Genomic DNA, 19,775 nt, shown 5'->3' with positions numbered 1-19,775 from the left:
CATAATGCAAAGTAATGAAATATTCCATTTGCTCATTTGCATTTTCGCGAAATGTAAAACTCACAAAACGACGTTGACTCACACCCCGGTTATGTCGATACAATAATTTACAAATCCATTATGCAAACAGTACTGTCGCCTTTGCACGAACAACCTGTTATTATCGTAGTTTCGCAGGAGAGACACCGAAGCAGGTCTGACACTCTCTTGAGAGATGATTCGTAAAGTTTTAACTTAAGAATGCGGATAATAAACGAACGCTTTTTTTTCACGGGTCTCGATAGCGTGAGAGAAAAGTTAAGCGACGTCGAGCCGTGCATTACCCTTGCATTACCCCAGCATAACGTCTTGCATAACGAATTTAACATAAAATTCAGAATTGCTCGCTCGCGTGTCTCGTTACAAGTCCTCGTTTCCGAAAGTTTCTCACGTACAATCAATGGCACAAGAATGTCAGCATTGTGCGAAAGGGAAATGTCTCAAAAATGGACCGATTCGTAATTGTTTAATACTTTACGGTCTATGTATGAATTATTATACCTACTATTGCACCATCTGACTAAAACAAACCATGCTGATTCAAACAAACCGTTGATATGAATTGAGCCGCGTATTTTTTTTACCATAAACACGTGCCAACATAAAAACACTTTTTAAAGTTAAAGAGCTTTGTGTTTTTTTTAGTTTTTATCTATAACGATTAACTTTAATAACGATTAATAGTTGTATGTGTTTGTTAATAAGACTGATGGTCTTATGCAATGGCACTGTGGCGTCAGCAGACTGCAAAGGATTAAAAAAGATGACTGTAAGATACATTGTATGTTACATTTTTACTATTACGTGTTTCATAATACTCACTATTATTTCGTAGTAGTCTGCACTTTTAAGAAAAAACGAGCATAATATTGTAACGCTAGTCGTTACAATGTAGCTAGATATGAGACCGTGTTTTTGTGTACACACTTAAAAGGGCTAAGAATGATGTTCTCAGCGGCTGCATGTTACATGAAAAAAATCAAAGAACTTTATAAGGAAAGTGGGTAAACAGATATAAAGAGATGCAATGTCAATGAGTTTCCTGAGAGGGATAAGAAGCGTTTCTCACTGCAAAAAAAGAGGACAATTGGATTATTAACGCCCATTTGTACAAATGTACACAGTAAAAAAATTTGTGTATTTGTGTTGGAAACGGTCCACTCACGTTTGTGTTGAATTTTTTAACATATTCGAGTGTTAATTTAACACAATGCGATTATGTTATTTAAAGATATTTTGTGAAATTAATATTCAATGTTTCTTAGTGTCATTTTGACACAATTTATGAGTAAGTGAACAAGTAACATAAAAATAATATGTTTTAAAACATAAATTCTAAGATAAATGAATGAAATATGTGTTAATTTAACATATCATAAATGTTAATTTTCTGAAAAAAAAAATGTTCCCACGTATGTTTACAAACTGTGTCGATGTTATCTTTCTTTGTATTTATTCTCTTACATAATATTTGTGTTACCTTCTAACATATTCATTTTGTGTAAAATTAACTCAAAAATTTGAGTTTGGGACATGCGATTTATGTTAAATTCAACACATTTTTTCCAACTGTGTAGATTAACTTTATAATCTCGATTTAATTTACTCTTTATCATTTTCTAATTCTTAGAACTATAAAAAGATAAAAAGTAATCGTTTATTATTGATAAAAAATAAGTTAAACCAAGATTAAAGTTAATCTACACTGGTAGAAACGGACATAAACTGTTTATGGAACATCTAACTATACATTGCGTCAAGTACAAAAATATTGACAAGAAAAAGAGTAAATGTTAGCCTGCGCAATATATAATTGTTATAAACATTATTTGGAAGCTGCCGACTGTAAAATCGCACGAAGTTGAAAACCTCTTCTAAAAGTTAAGCATAGAAAAATATGAATCGTGATTTTTACAATATTATCTTTTCTGAAAAATCTTCCGTTTGAACATGGATTCATATTATATTCCCATGCGTGATTTTACGCGGATAACTCTTCATCTAACGCACGGTTAAGAACCCTCTAAAAATTCATGTTTGGGATTGTTTTTGTAAATGAGGTTTCGATGTTTTGCATGATGTTTTTACTGAAACTCTCAATGCCAAGCAAATGTTGCAAATATATAAAAAATCATTATTAAGATTTGTAGAAAAGTGTACTGGAAAGAATTTAATTGTATTGAAATTCTGATTGAAAATGAACAAATCAGAATTTTTTATTAGTAAAATTTATTATAATTCTAGTTAAGATAATCAGAATTTTGATTAATGATTAAAATCTCCTAATTCGTTCCTTTTCAACAAGAAATTTTTCTCAATGTGGTTCGGTCGAAATAATCGCAATTGGAGATTGCAAGTAGACAACGATTCGAAACATCGAAGCAACTTGTGCACACAGTAGAAATGCGAAAATAATACCGTCACGATGGATTGGCCCTCTCAATCTTCGCAAATCCGACTGAAAATATCTAATCAATCATGAAGATGGAGCTCCAAGAGAAAAACGAATATTTACTTTGAAGCAACTATCTCGGTATGGTATTCGGAAGAGATTTGGAAGTCTTCGCTCAAATAAACTGTGACCGAAAATCTTACGGACATCATGTATGCTGGTCAAGCTATAATAAATAATAATGAATGGACGCCATATTAAGTAAATGTATTTTAGTGCATATATAATTTTTAAAATATAACTTTAATTTTTAACATACTCTGTTCCTTTCATCAGAGAATTACTGACAACGTTCTTGTGTCATTGACTGTACGTCTCCCTTAAGTCAATCGGTCTCGTAGGGCCGCTCCCTTTGTCCCGGATTTTCCAGCGCAGCCAACGCGCAAAGAAGATTTATTATCGGCGGTGCGGGATAAGTATCAGCCGTCAAAGTGAATTTGTTGGCGAAGTGAAACTGCGAGACGCACAGAATGAACCGCAATACAGAGTGAATCGTAAAGCTTGTATTGTCCCGATATGCCGCAACAAACTGGAGAAGGAGAGAAGAAAATCTCGAAATTTTAGTGACGTTCTTTTGTGTTCTTAAGAAAAACATTCGCAAAGAACAAATCAAATATATGCGTGCAAAAAGATTTGGATTCATCTCTTTGTATACTTTTATAATTTTATCTCTTCTCCATTTTGACGAAATAAAATCGTAATCAAATTTTCCATTCACCAGAAATTATAACAATTACACTCTAAAATCTTTGGAATGAAATCTAACTCTAAAGAGTGAAATCTCACTCTTAAAAATTGACAATTGAACCACTTTTTTTCAATGCTGGTTCAATTGTTATTCTTTAGCATTAAATTTCAATTCAAAGATTTTATATAAGAAGTGTGTATATAACAAAGAGTGTATATAAATAAGATATAACTATTGATATAAATATCGATAAATATAAGAAAGTATTATGACATTGTGAAATCAAGATTGTGGAAATATCTATATATAAAATACTAGCTATTTGTCGAATATATTCTTCAATACTGTTACGAGTTTTTGTGTTAGACTTGGAGATGCAAAATAAGCGCTAATCTCGAAAGCATCAACGGCATTAAATCGTATCGCAACTAAAGTACAATAAAATTAAGACGTAATGCAGAAGTAAGAGGAACGAGTTTCCTGCTGCGAGAGCGCAAGATATGCAAAGACGATAGCAAATATGTGCAAGTAATTCTTTAGACATGCTTTTAAGAAAAGTATGTTGAAACTACATTTCAATTGTATCTTAAATACATCTTTAATTAAAATATTTATTTTATTTTAGAAATATTTAACTATTTATATTTTTTGGAGAATTTTTTAAATGTTAAAATTCATGAATCAACAACATAAATGATTTCATCTGTCAAATATTCGAATTGCGCGCAATATACTTATATTCAATCTATTTGTTAAAAAAATTAATCACAAATATTTTATAAACGTTTCTAACAATATTCGAGAATAAAAGAAGCAATATAAATTCCACGATGTTGTTTGAAATTCCTTCGGCAGGTCAAATGTTAATTAAATGTCAACATATAAATTTTTAAAAGCAGAATTCTAATTATGCGTTTGAAGTCAAATGAAGCTCCCCTTCTTAATCTCAATCTTTCCCGTGTAACTCAAATTTTTTGTCTTTCTTGATGCACGACGAACGTGCGACTAAATTCTTGTCTGAATCGTTGATCCAAGAGCAATGCCCGTGGATTTTCTAACTGGGACTCATTCCACCGATAACTCACGAAAAGGAATTCCGCGTCGCGCATAACGCGCGATCGGTTATTCCAGCGTTTCCATCAATCCGACACGGTGTACGAACACTGAAATAAATCCAGAGAGAACATGACGCAGCGTCTGTCGTGCGATCCAGGAAATATCAACTCTCCCGAGACGAATAGCGAGATTGTGTAAGAAAGCACAATGGGCAATATAAAACAGAGTGCTCCAGAGCTGTCGGCATTTGCCTTTATGTATGAATTCCTCGGTCAATGTCATAGATTTCTCCTTAAGTAGGAATGCTATGACACGCATCAGCACTTAATGTATAATAGATTAAAAACGTGAAATTGAAGAGAGTTAAATTTTAAAAATATGAATAACGAGATCTCATCTATATACGAATAATTTCAGGCTTAAAAGATGTACAATTTGGGTTGCCATTTGATATTTAATGTAAAAAATAAAAGATTTACGAGAAAACCGCGTAATCAGACGTTTATTAAGGAAATCTCAATTACAAATTGGCTAAGCAAAAATGTGGCCAAAGAAAGGCTCTTAAAAGAAAAATACATTTGGCAGGAAATAATACTGATTACGTCAGTTAAGTGTGGATGATTCCTGTAGATATTTATTTTTTTCGAGATACTTATTCTTGTGATGGGTTTTTTATGACTTATTTTTTGCGTTTGCTGTATCAAGGAATTGTATCCGGCGGAATTGTTCACCGACGTTTTTCCCATGATACACGGTAGATTAACTTGGTCGACGAGGCGCTCGAAAATCATTGCTGGGGCCCGCGGACACGATACTTTTACTTACAAATTGGTATTTTATCGGTGTTAGTAACAAAATACCTTCCATCGCGACGTCAAATCAACGCGCGATCGCGTGAGAAAGCCGCGAATGGAGTTAAACGCCTGATGGTTATAGATGAAAATGATTGCATTTTTCATGATTTAATACAAACTATTGAAAATTCCGCAAGAATTGCTAGACCTAATTAAGGATTATTAGAGATTTAGATTATAGATGCCCGCGAAATATATTCATTGAGAACGTAATTACAATTCTTGGTAATGTATGTTACGAAAGTTATATTGCGATATATAAAATTGTGATGTTTGAATCAATGTTAAAATAATAGAATAGTAGACAATTGTTTTAGATCATATAAATTAAGATACAACAATTGTCAATTGTTACAAGCAATCCTGTGTGTGTGTGAGAATTATATTATTTTAAAACTAAAACAGGAAAAGATGTGAAAATAAAATAATGGATTTAATATTATGTTATTATAAATATTAACAGATTAATATTTATAATAAAAAATATATGAAAGATATATAATCGCATCTCTTAGAAAAAGTATACTATAATCGCAGTTTTATATGCCAGCGAAAAAAGCGGTATCAAAAAAGTTAATGAAATACTGCGACATGATATAAATATTAATTATCGTGGACATTTGAATATAACTTTAGAAAAGATTGTTGATAATTAAGATATCTCGTTACAATTTAATTATACGTGTACGCCAATATTTATTTTCTTTCCATCAGTTAATTTTAGCCAGCTAATTGACATTGACATTCAAATCGCATTCAAACCCAAATTTTAGTTCCGTGAGTTGTTTCACAAATTCGTCATTTCACGCTAATATTTCCGCTTAAAATCGTGTATATTACCTTGTCCAGGGTGATATATGGTAGCTGCATGAAATATACATATCGTTGCACTCTCGGTATAAATATCAATATTATACATTTGAGTTCTGTGGAACATGATGTTAAATCCAGCGATATGTTATCGGTACAAGGGTCTATATTACATGTATGCATCGTGCATTATTGCAGTTCAACCATTTCCCGTATATTACGTAGGTATCTTACATCTTTTATAAACGACGCTTTGTTCGCTTATCTGCCTGCCGTCGATCGGTAATAGATTACATCGAAATTACCCTGCGCGAAAAGATCTTAATTTCCTATCACGACGTAGTTCGACACGACGCACATATTTGATATTTTAGCGCTGATATAATAAATTATACGTCGCGCATAATCTTAAGATATAGATATTCAGACTTTAATGCCTAAGAAAAAAAATACTGAGCAAAAAGTTCATATCTTATTACTATTTCAAATAAAATACAAGCTCCGTTGAATGATAACCGGAATTAACAGATATCAAATTACGCAAAAAACGTGCAATGTCTAATTAAATGTATGTAGGCACATACCAAGATTGGATGATATTTCGAAAACAAGACAATCCTGGGAATTCCAGTGTAGGAACGGTGTCGAGAGTTTTTCATGTTAATAGGGCCATACAAAGCACGTGACTAACTTTCATTTTTACGTATAAGAGAGAATAATCTTTAAATATAAAAATATATATTTTTTAATATTCCTTTATATATATATTATTGTTTATTTTAAATAATCAGAATCAAAAGTCTTATTAATTTTATCAACATATAAATGTAGAATGACACCAATAAATTTTTCCACAAGATACATGATCTTTTCTCTTATTATCCGCGGGCGAAGAACGTTTCCGTCAGTAGGCCGCATGTAAGCGGAACAAACTCAGTGTTTCTGGCGCCGAGAGGCGTGAAACCGACGTTTGTCATCACGCCAAAAATATATTACGTGATGGCACGGATTAGAGCCTCTCTCTTTCCTCCCATTGAGGAGAAAAAATTTCCTTGGACCACGTGGGAGTTGGACGCGGGCACATTGTGCGTCCGATCTCACGAATGATTCACGAGGCAGATTTTCTCACGCCACGCGAGCGATCTTGAAAGTAATATTACGCTATGCGCTTTTTGATTTAGTAAGGTAGCCGGGTCACGATCCTGTGAATAATGGCGGTGCAGTTGATTAGATTAGATAGACGTAACACCGTGCCTAATCGGTAATCAAAATAAATGACCCTGATAAGATTTTTTGTATTAACACGATTTAAATAAATAACCTGGTTTTTAAATGACTTCGAAGTTATTTACGGTTATGACATGTTACGCTTTCTTATTTGCTATTCTGTTAATCTCTACTGACGTCTTACTCTTAACTTCTTCATTGAAACGTAAGGTAAAAAATTTCAAAACCGGCTTGTCACTGAATTACTATTTGCATATACATATAGTATATGATAAAGATGTCATGATTGAACGTTCTCATAATTTACTCGAACTTTCATTTCCGATGTTTCTTAAAGATGTGTATGTCCGTACTTTTAAATTTCATGAGATGAATTTATTGTAGAATATTATATATAATTGGTTTTCTTAAATGATATTCTTTTTAAGAGACATGTTAATTATTGGAATTATTTGCTATAAAAATTAATACGATTAAAAATAAAGAAATATAATTATGTGAGTAATATTATGCTTAAATATTGACTCAATTACGATGTAACTTTTTCTCTCTATGAAACCTATTTCGAACAAAGCGTCGCCTGGAAAAACTAGATAATCAAGGCGCAAGTTCACTCACCTTATGATTTCGTGGCGTCCTCGAGAGGTTGCTCCGCCCATTGATGAGAACATTATCGTTGAGAAACGACACGTCGCAGGGCGACGGTGGACCCCCAGAGATTTCCCACTCAGCATCGTCGGTCGTAGAGGCATCTAAAGTAGCATCGAGCATTATAATGCCACCATCACCAACCTGTAACAAAAAGCATTAATGATAGTAGAACATCAGAATGAGTTTCGAAAAGAACATTATTATATAGAAACGTCATATAACTTAAGAAAGGCAAACGAAACATGCAGACGTCTCAAATACATCTTATGACATATATATTTCTTATATTTACCAAAAATTTAAAAATTTTATGTAATTATTCTTTACACATGATATAATAAAACGTAATTATTTCAATATCATGTTCAATTTTTCACAAATATATGAATAATTTTGATTAACAGTGTCATTTCATTAATAATTAATTAAGTATGAGGTATTAAAAATTAATTAAGTATGAGGTATTTGTTTTTCAAAATATTATTTACTAACATATTAATATTTAATTTTATATCTCTGTATTTAAATTAAAATCTGTCTAAAGACGGATAATTTAACCCCCATTAACCTGGACCCCCCACCATCGAAAATCAAATTCGCGATAGGTCAAAAATTTAGTACTCTTTATTTGCTAATTATTTGCTAAAAAAAAATTTTTGCTCCAGCGGTTTACGAGGAAAAAAAACAAATGGGGGGGTTTTTTTTGTAACCCCACTGGATCTATTTTTTTCAGTATGGAGGGTCCAGCTTTATCTTAACCTGGACCCCCCCCTCATTTGTTTCTTTTTTCCTCGTAAACCGCTGGAGCAAAAATAATTTTTTTTAGCAAATAATTAGCAAATAAAGAGCACTAAATTTTTGACCTATCGCGAATTTGATTTTCGATGGTGGGGGGTCCAAGTTAATGGGGGTGATAATTTATTAAAAATTTCACTTGCAATTAAAACTCAATAAGCGATTTTAGGCTATTACTCCTATGAAAAGAAATTTGTATGCATGATATGCAGCATTATATTTTATCTGTAAAATAATTTTCTTTCTTGTTTAATTCTCAATTTAACGACAATTTAATGAAACGATAAATGCCTCGTTATTTTGATTTTCGATGCTACTATAAACAGAATTATTGATGTTGTTTGAAATCGACTCTTTCGTGGGTCACATATGTAAATTCCTTCCATTTACGAATGCAAAATCCTAAGATTTTAGTAAACTAGGACGTGCGTTCATGTTGGACTCGAGCGCATATGTAAATAAGCGCACATGCAAATACGCAATCCTCTATGACTCGAGAAACTCCCGCGGCGATTCAGGAAAGTTGTTCCCGCGTGAAAATATGCAGAGAGTTTACTTAAAAAAACCCACCTTTTCCTATATATATATATATATAACCCACATTTAAGTTAACGTACATGAAACTTACAGCAACTAATTTATAGTTCGCGTGTATTTATCAAACAGCTTCCTCAAGCTTTCGCTCATGGAAACTAAACGGCGATATCCGTCATTAGATTTTATTCCATTTTTTGGAAGATCATCATTTAAAATTTTATACAAAAATTGTCGACATACAGATTGTTCATTATTCGTGCCTTAAATCAAATGTGCTCTATAGTAACAATTATGCGAAATAATGTAATCATTAATCTTTTCTCTCTTGGAAAATGTCTCTCCGATAAATATAATCTGTCCTTATGTTTCGTAATCACGTGATGTATATTTATAAAAATTGATTTGTACGTGCAAAAAAATGCTTATATTAATTATTTTTTACTTTTTCATCAGGCTTACTTATGACAAGTTGAATAATGTGAATAATGTGAATAAATTCATATAAGTAGATACTGGGAATACCTTTCCTTCGCTTCTTAGAAGTAAAGACTGTGAAGGAAGACATCCAAGCACATGATCCGCATCTCCTGCATCTTTGTGTGTGTGAAGATAGCGTCTCACTTGGTGGAAACTCATTAAATAATGAGAGTTCTGAGTTTATTTTCGATAGTTCTATAGTTCTATATAGGATAAATAAATAGTTCCGGCCATTAAAGCCAAGAAACCCAAAATTCAAAATGAAACGCCAAGTTCACACCCACAGGGCCAACTCTGTCTAAAAAGGTTTCCAGCCACAGTTTCTTATAGGATTTGAAAAGATACATAGTTCTACAAAGAGTTCTAACACCTAACATTGTTATTTTGATTATTAAATAATTTTTTTCACTAAATCGGCCAGCGTCTCACACATATACTTTGAAAGGCGCCGTCCTCGGGTGATAAAGATTGTTTAAAAAATTAACAAATTATTTATATCACCGTAACTATTCGGAATGCGTTAGGATGCATTCAGAACTATACGAAAAGTACCATAAAATTAACAGAACTCTTTGAAATCGGACAGCGTCTCATCTTCGTTCTTTCTAAAGACTATTTTTTAGTGAAAAAAATTGTTTAATAATCAAAATAACAATGTTAGGTGTTAGAACTCTTTGTAGAACTATGTATCTTTTCAAATCCTATAAGAAACTGTGGCTGGAAACCTTTTTAGACGGAGTTGGTCCTGTGTGAACTTGGCGTCTTATTTTGAATTTTGGGTTTCTTGGCTTTAATGGCCGGAACTATTTATTTATCCTATATAGAACTATAGAACTATTGAAAATAAACTCAGAACTTTCATTATTTAATAAGTTTCCACCAAGTGAGACGCTATCTTCACATACACTGTATCTTTATTTATTTTTCTATATGGAAAATAAGAAATGAAGAACTCGTTTTCCAACGGAACATAAAATGTGTCATCACAGTCCGAAAAAAAAAATTATTCGAAAAAATATTTTTGTTGCATGTACAAATTACAGTCTGCGATATTTTCTCTCGTGATATTTTCTCCGCGTACAATTGCAAATTATTCCCGAAGTGATCTTGTGAGAGGGGGGGAGGAGGTAAAACGGGGAACCTGTGCTGCTGCGTTATTTTTCTCCTTTTGTTAACAATGGAGATGTTAACTGCAGACGATTCGATCGTGCTTTCGAACGTGCCGTGACGACCGCGACGGTTATATTCACGCGAGACGTCAGTCGGTCATTACGATTACTGTCTTTCAAGACTCATGAATGGGACATCCTGCCGAGTCGAAGAAAAGAGGGAAACGTGAGTGATACAAGGTAATATGGATAAACACTCGGTTCGAGCTGTCCTTCGAGGGAGGGCCTGCTCCCGGGCTGCCTCTCTTCGATCGAGTGAATTCCTTCGCGCGAAACAGGATATGCGAAAGAAACGCCACAACTTTGTCGCGGACTTTAGAATTATCTGACATCTGTCGTCCGCGGACATATGTTTCGTTCCTTCGAGAAACGTCACATTTATTCTTGTTTGCGTGAAGTGCTATTTTCAAAATATTAAAAATGTAAAATAATACTGTTAAACTGTAGAGATAATTAAAAGAACACAAGTATATTTAATAAAAAATACATTATTAAAGAACCATTAATCTTCTAAAAAATATAGGTACTTTTAAAATGCAGATATTTGATTTTTAAATAAAAAATTATTTGTGTGTATAGTTGATACAAAAATGATAATCGTTTTCGGAATAGTATGTCAACTCTCTAAATTCTTTGGAATGGAATCTCACTCTAAAGAGTGAAAATTGAGCGAGTCTCGAAATGGTAGCTTAATTTTTAATCTTTAAGGGTAAGATTTCACTCTTTACAATGAGATTTATTCTAAAAACTTTAAAGAAAAGATATCATGTCTGTATCACGTTACGTATATTACATTAATATCAATATAGGTATATCTTTATCACTTTCAATATTTTGTGTTTTGGTGACGATATATATTATAATATACTTGCGCGAAACTTTCGGTTAATTCCACGTTCACACGGCGGAGATCCTCGTGTGAAATCGAATGGTCTTACATCGGCAGGACGGCCGATTTCCGGTCTACTTCCGGCGACGATCGCCGCCGGAGGATCGCACGGCGATCAACAATTTTCGAAAGTGATTTTTTTGTGGTAATCTGCCTCTCCATCGTGTCGCACGACGATTTGGGTTGAACGTTCGTTAATCGAGAGAAAAATGCGGTCACGGATCATAAGACGCAGCCGCATTACGGACGAGCAACGATCGAGGCCGAGCAACATAATATCTGTATTTGAATATAAAACATGGCGTGCCGATGCCATATGTCGGTGAAACGAGATAAGCGAACAAATATGTAGCGATTCCGTGTCGGAAGTCTATTATTTCCTTGCCCGATACGTACTTTGACAAAATCTGTAATTTGCGGAAGTTTTAGAGAGATAATATTCATATAAAATCTCAGAAGTCACTTTCTCTGGAATATAGAAATCTCCGATCGAATAACAGATTTTGAACAATAAGATATCGGAAAATTTTTAATATAAAAAAAAAACTTTCAATTAAGACTACTGAATTCATATGAGTAGAAAATGCAATTTTATTCACGCAAAGCTATTAATTGGATTTTAGAGAACTCTGTTTTGTTTTGATTATCCAAATATTTTATTGATCGTCTCTAAAAGACTAATTATAAGAATAATTTGATGAACTTTCGAATGTTCATCAAAACATATATCGAGAGAAAGTGCACAACACTTCAGATGAGATATCCTTTTATTCTGTTTGATACTTGTTATAGCTCATCTTGTTAAGCCGCTATTGATAAATTTGCAACATTGAATTGTAAATTCAATGTTGCAAATTTGAATAGTAAATTAAATAACAATAACAAAAATTCTTGACAAAAAAATAAAAAAGGGCACATAAGAGTTAAGAACGGAAATTAATCGGCAGAAATGATATTAAATGTAGAGAGTTTACAAAAAACGAAATTACATGTTTCGGCTAAATTTTAAACCATCCTCAGATCGCAGAAACAGCAGAAGACCGGGTTACAAAAAACGTCTTACTTTTCTTTGTAACCCGGTCTTTTGCTGTTTCTGTGATCCGAGGATGATTCAAAATTGTGCCGAATCATGTAATTTCGTTTTCTTAAACTCTCCATATTTAATATACAGGTTAGGAACAAACCTATAATACAATCAGATAAGGGGAGGGAAGAGATGATTTCTTGCACAAAAATAAGTCGGAAGTACAGAATTCGTTTCGTTTGAGGCTTTTCGAGAAAATTAAGTTTAAATATCATGTTGAGAGAATATGCGTGCACTTAATGAAGATGCGCTTTGTGAAAAGAAACTGTATAAATGTTTAACAGCGTTTATGTAACGTCCATATGACATTACGAGTGGTAGGATTAAGGAAAATGTGACAAATAATTAAATTTTATTCATTTTATTAAAAGAAAATTTGTTGGAAATGTTATCCCTGCTGCCATAAGCAAAGTTGTGTTCGTCAAATTACGCATAGACTCTGATTAATATCTTTCTATCTTCTACTTCTCCTAAAGTAATTTTTAGTTTTAAATTTTATGTGTTAATATAATTATTTTCGACAAAAAAAGCTTATCCTACACTTTCAATTTATTTTCCTACAAGGAATTACTTCCTATCCGGTTATATTATAAACCCCTGTATTATTTCTGTCCATTAATTTCCATGCTTAACTTTTAAATGACCTTTTTTATTTTGCTATTTATAGCAAAGTAAAATATTAATAATTATATTAATATATATATTGCATCTGTTGTCCTCACTCAGTAATTGTGTGACTTGAATACAAAGAAAAAGATTCATTGACTCAGGTGTAAACTTTCTATCTGCACGTAGATCAGTAGATTTTAGATTAGTAATTGTTCGTGATTGATTGCAAAGCAAGAAAAATGCAACGTGCTATATTCCCGCCAGACTGCTAACTGCAGATTAATGCGTCGGATTCATTACGCACGTAATTCCTGCGGATAAAGTATTATGAGAAAAACTGCGAACTCAATGTCTAGCGTATAATCTCGTATTACACCTAGGCAAATGGGCGGATTAAATCTGACAAGTTGGTATTAACGTTAATGCGGAACGACTTATAAGTAAGCTGTCGATCGCGCGTGGTAGTAATTAGTCTCGGTGGCAATAATGCTCTTCGTCTCGGCACAGATTGAAATGTATTATCCGCTTACAGCGAGCGGTGACGTTACGTTACTTTTACCGTATTTATACTCGTAAGTGCATGATACCGTATCAGAGCAGAGAAGAAAGAGTTTTATAGAAAAGTTACGCTCAATTCGAACAAAATACTCGATTTATGTCAAGGTCAATAAACTAATAAAGGTTATTCTAAAAGTATAGATACGTCGGCCCGGAAGTAGTTCCGGAAATATTAACTAAAGGTACAGATACAAGATACACACGTGAATCCTGTATTTTGACACATTACTAGCTTATACTGTATTGAGGTACAATACAATTTTTATCCGTCAATCTACTAAAAGCGATCGGATATTACGTAGAGTTACGTAATTAACTATTTATTTTTCAATATACTAAATCTTTTTTTTTAATCACGTGGTTGACTTAAATTCTTTGAAATCGCTCGCGATAAATTATTTATTCGTTCGTTAAGTAGGTAAATAATTTTAATTATTTCTTCGATATTTTAAAATTTTAGTCAAAAAATGCGTAATATGTAACCATGCAACCAACTACGAACTTCTCGTGAGATCGGGACCAGTTTTATAAGCAACGCAGTTGGCCAGTTGCTAAAGTGACCGCAAGAGAACGAGATGCCGGTTAAAGAGACATCGGAAGAATGCATTAATAAAGGAGGGAAGTTGCGGCAATGAACCTGGAGACGCGGTCCCTGACTCCATGAGAAACTCCCAGGACGGTTCTTTCCATTATTCCGGCCGCAGTGAAGTATCACTCCCGCAGGTGGACCTTGAACCTACGAGGATAGACCATCGGTTGTCGCCTGACGGTCGCATGTGAACGCACTCTACGCAGGAGCACGCCTTTTATACGCACGCGTTACGCTTGCACGTGCAGCGAGCGGATCGACGCGTAAACATCCTATCATCTTCCCGAGACACGAAATAATATTTGCAATATAACCGTAAAAAGCACAGGAAGTATGAATTCATTGGCATTAAAACGCGTTAACTAACATAAATGTATCTTAATTCGTTGTGAAGATATATTGCAAGATTTCAAAGAATACCAAGATTTCCACTACAGTCATTGTTTTTAACTAGACATTGCGAAGATTAAAAAAGAAACACTGATTGCAATCAAGACGATAGTTTGAAATTATATACAATAGAATGTTACAGAAATTTCATAACTAAATTATACATAAGTGGTGTTAATACATATTTTATAATTTTAGAACAAACTTTATGTAATTGCAAAAAAATTAGTTTAACGGGTTTTAACAGTTAGCTGCAAAATTAATTAGATAATACATATATTTATGAAAGACACACATAATATATAGACCTTAAATTGATTTATAACTGTACAACAGACTTGGTACTAAAATGTTAAAAACAATAATAATACAATCGAGGATAAAACTAATGTATACAATTCTCAATGTCCATATATTTTAAATTTTTCTATTTATAGACAGCTTAAATGCAATACTTAGAAGTGTTGGAATTCCGGTTCTCAGGAGGCTATTTTGATCCCCTCCCAACATAATCATTCAAGAGATCCAAAAAATATTACTTGCTCACAATCATGCTCTATCGATCTAAATTGTTACGATCATGTTAACTGCAGAAAGTATTCTCAACAAAAGAAGGTTACCGTATTGTAAGACTTGTTAAATGAACTCTCCCAGATTACCTGATTATTTCAAGTTGCAAGCGTACGAAGTCGGGGTGTGTCTAATTGAAAATTATCAGAAACTTACTGCATAGTGTAATCGTTCTCATGCGCGTACTTCCTTTCGATTTTACTGCTCACCCTCCTAACGCTCAACGAGCTCATTTCCTCCCTCGACTTCTGATCCGGTTCATGGTCGGTCATACTCTAGTCTCTTAAAGCGTTTAACTTTTAATCCTCGATAATTATTTAAAAATCGTCTATTCTATCACAAATCGTTCCACTCTTTATTAAATTAATTTGATCAAAGATATTAAATCAAGGTCGAAAATTGAATAACATCAAGAGATGCGAAGTCTTCTATATTTAAAAAAAATATTTTTTAAATTGATGTTGACACTAATTTGAATAATTAACAAATATAAACAATTGTTGTGGTAATACAACAGATAATATGACAATAAAATATGTCTTTTCAGGAAAGAATAATAAAATTTCTTTCTGAAAAAAAAAAAAAAATTTTTTTTTATCAATCTTATGAAATATAACGTAGTATATTTTATACTATAATGACTCATTGAGAAAAATTTCTGGTTGAAAATGAACGAGAAGATTCTCATCAAATCGATCAGAATTTTGGAGATTAGAATTATAATAGATTCAATCAGAAAATTCTGATTTGTCCATTTTCTATCAGAATTGCAATTGATACAACCAAACTCTTTCCAATGCATATTCTATATTTAGTCGCAGTCGTCACCGGAACTACTTCCCGCCCATGAACTTTATTAATGCCTGTAACGTCAGCGAGGGATCAATTTACATGAATCATCCTAAATACGCTCGGTCAAACCGATCAAAGTTTACTGCGAAGTCGCAGTTGACTTTCTCGTCTTTCAGTTTATTGCTGTCGTCTATAAAAAAAATTATGCTTTTTCATACGTCGTCACTACAGAGGCCGTGTTTCATCCTGCCCACATAAGACGTCTTATAAGTTAGCGGAACAAAGTGAGCGGAATCGATTCTAACATTTTTATTTGTTGCTCATTTGTTGCTAAAAAGTTGCCAAAAAAAAAATTTGTTGCTCTGTCGGTTTATTTAAAAAATGATGTTTCGCTAAAAAGGAAGATTCATTTAGCGGAACAATACCTACAACAAAGCCAATCTACGCAGAAATAACGTAGGAATTTGTTGCTAATTTGTTGCTGCCGAAATATCATTTTTTTTAATACATTACATACTAAAAAAGTGTAAATAACAACGAAAATAAAAAAAAAAGATATTTCGGCAGCAACAAATTAGCAACAAATTAGCAACAAATTCCTACGTTATTTCTGCGTAGATTGGCTTTGTTGTAGGTATTGTTCCGCTAAATGAATCTTCCTTTAGCGAAACATCATTTTTTAAATAAACCGACAGAGCAACAAATGAGCAACAAATAAAAATGTTAGTTAGAATCGATTCCGCTCACTTTGTTCCGCTAACTTATAAGACGTCCATATAAGCGTTTCTGCGCGCATCTTCGATTAACCTTTTGATAAATCATTCGATGTCGCATATACGATATCGCGTATTAATTAAGTAGATAATCGACATTAGCAAGTAGCAATCGATGTTGTTTTTATTGCTCATTGTTTGTCACGTATCTTCGTCTGTCGTAAGTTCATCTGTTATGTTACGAACTTCTTGCAGTCGTCAAGTGCGTCTATTGTTTCTATATGTAATCGACACGAATAATTTAAACTTCGTGAAGCAGATATATAATGAATCAATATAAAATTTCAATTAAACTATATACCTGAGAATCTAAAGACAACGTATTTTTTAAAACAAATAATAGTTTGGTAAAAACGTACGACTTGTCTACTAACAACTACAGTTTTTTTAATAATATTTTACGACATCTTTTAAGTCAATTTGCTACTCTGAAGTATTTGTAAATTTTGTATAGGTATGTAGAGAAATCCTTGACATTTAAATAATAATTTTCAATTAATATGTTTAAATCCTTATATTCATTTTTGTGTTCATACGTGAAGATTTATAATGTGTAAATTACGCGCGCGTATATTTTATTTGGAAAAAAAAATACAAATTCTTTATAGAACAATTACGTGGGACTTTTATGCAGTTTTCTTATTGTACCATAAGTGACATAAATTTAATTTTGAAAGTACGTTGCGTAAATTTTAAGAAAATGCAGTCGTAAAACCAATTTCAGCAAGATTTCCGAATCTTTATTAAAACCACTTTCAAAACAAGTGACTCATAAACACAACATAAATTCGCGAATTCGAAAGTATTACCGATCATAAGAGATAATACAGGACATTGATAGTAGTCCTGCTGCCACTTTGCAGGAATGGAGCTCGGTCAAGGTCAAACGAGGTCAGGCATCTTGAATTTCACCGGGGAAACCCTTTCACGCCCGTTCATGATGGAGATTTCACCATCGTAATCGAAGTCATCCAGTGAAGTCTTGTCTTGAGGGGTGGGACAAAAAAGGAAGCAGGTTTATTCACACGGAAATTAATTAGTCTAATTTGTAGGAAAAGATGTAGCAGCAGGTGCCGAAAGGTGCGGACCATTCTGGGATCTGTCACTCAAACGCGAAAATAAACAAATACGTGACTCCAGACAGACCGAGCGTTTTGAGTATATTAATTTTTTACATGCTTTAACAAGTATATAAAAATATTCCGTACTTTAATGAGGTAACCAAAGATTGAAGATCAAATTGTTTTCATTATTATGTCATATTTGACTAATGTGTTGACAGATATAATGACAGCCAAACCGTTAAAGCCAAACGTGTAAAGCCGATTTTCTGATAAACTGGTTCCGCAATATTTTCAAATTATGTCATCATGAAATATTCGATTATATTTTAACATGTTTTATTTAAAAATAAGAAATTGAATTTTATTTTTCACATTTCACGGATGCTTGTAAATCTTTAAGTATCCAGAAGAAAATTTTACCAAATGATACACGATGAATCATACAAATATATGTTAAGGTTATCGAATTACCGGTATAACTGAACATTCGAACAATTTATGTGCAGGACAAGTACGCTGTATTTAATAACTACATTGTAAATTGCAGACACGATCTAAAGAATACTTACGAAACAAAGTTAGTTAACGAATTAATGATTTGTCCAATGAATATCCGGACGCGCAATAATGTTATACACGAATTCAATTATTATAGATCACTGCTTTTATAAGCAAGATAATCCGGCTAATATCTCAAAGACTGGTGCGTACGGCAGTTAATTACATCGCAAGTGGAATAACCGGTTTTAAGCAAAAAGAAATATTCGTTTGGTTCACATTTGCCACAACAAAAATTATAACAATAGAACATTTTCTTAAATTAATAAAACATTGAAGCACTTTAATAGATATATAAAAATTGTAATTCTATAAGTAAGATTTACTCATTTAATGGTTTCATCGATTTATATACACTGAAATTAATGTAATCCAGAAAAGAGTACCAAATTCAAAAAAATATCATCAAAGTTGTATTATAAAATAAATGTAATACATTTTTTTAAGTAATTATATTAAAGAAGTGAATTTGAATTAGCTTCAAATATTACGGTCAACCAATTAATTTAAATCTTTAAATGTGTATAACATTTGATCGAGATACCAGCAAAATTCTATCTTAGCAGATATGATCCTTTCAACTGTATAGAAAAGAAATTAGGGAACATATAAATATTTAATGAATATAAAAACAAAGTCGTGTCCGCTGTAATGTACGTTGCGTGCCGGTACGATAGTGGCTGCAAACGCGATTGCAAAACGTTCGCTCAAGCGTGATGTGATGTTCCTTAGAAGGCCAAGCGAAGAAGCGTACCTGAAGGATGCTAACGGACTTTGTGTGCTCCTCTACTGGGTGTCCCGGTTGCTACTCTAGGACGGCCATATACGAGAAGAGATCCGCGTATTATGTCGTGGAATGTTACCGATCTACGAGTTTCTCCCTCTCTTTTCTAGCTCGTCCGATCTCTACTGCGCTGATGATAGGCTAGACTTCTCGAAGCTGGAGATTTATTTGTCAATCAGTAAATTCGTCCATGATTATTTCTCTCGGAGCGATACACTGAAAAAAAGATTGGCTGCTGCAGCAAATTAGATGGTAAAATATGGCATAGCATTTTTAATTGGTTGTATCAATCAATTTTTGGTTGTGTTAGCCTATCGAAATCCTATACTAACATTGCGGATAGGCTAACGCAACCAAAAA

At 33.1% G+C, this 19,775-nt stretch overlaps 1 protein-coding gene across 1 annotated transcript in view; it reads right to left on the bottom strand.

Annotated features, from left to right (window-relative positions):
• The window catches only part of bif (protein phosphatase 1-binding protein bifocal), a 46,005-nt gene that overhangs the window by 11,795 nt on the left and 14,435 nt on the right, over nt 1-19,775 (bottom strand). Inside the window, exon 2 of the mRNA XM_018445036.1 lies at nt 7,745-7,918. Coding sequence (XP_018300538.1) covers nt 7,745-7,918 — 174 coding nt within the window. The remainder of the gene's footprint in view (nt 1-7,744; nt 7,919-19,775) is intronic.

The sequence above is a fragment of the Mycetomoellerius zeteki genome, unplaced genomic scaffold, assembly GCF_001594055.1.
Source record: "Mycetomoellerius zeteki isolate Tzet28-1 unplaced genomic scaffold, Tzet1.0 scaffold155, whole genome shotgun sequence".
Taxonomy (NCBI): Eukaryota; Metazoa; Arthropoda; class Insecta; order Hymenoptera; family Formicidae; genus Mycetomoellerius; species Mycetomoellerius zeteki.
This window is presented reverse-complemented; position numbering and strand designations above follow the sequence as displayed.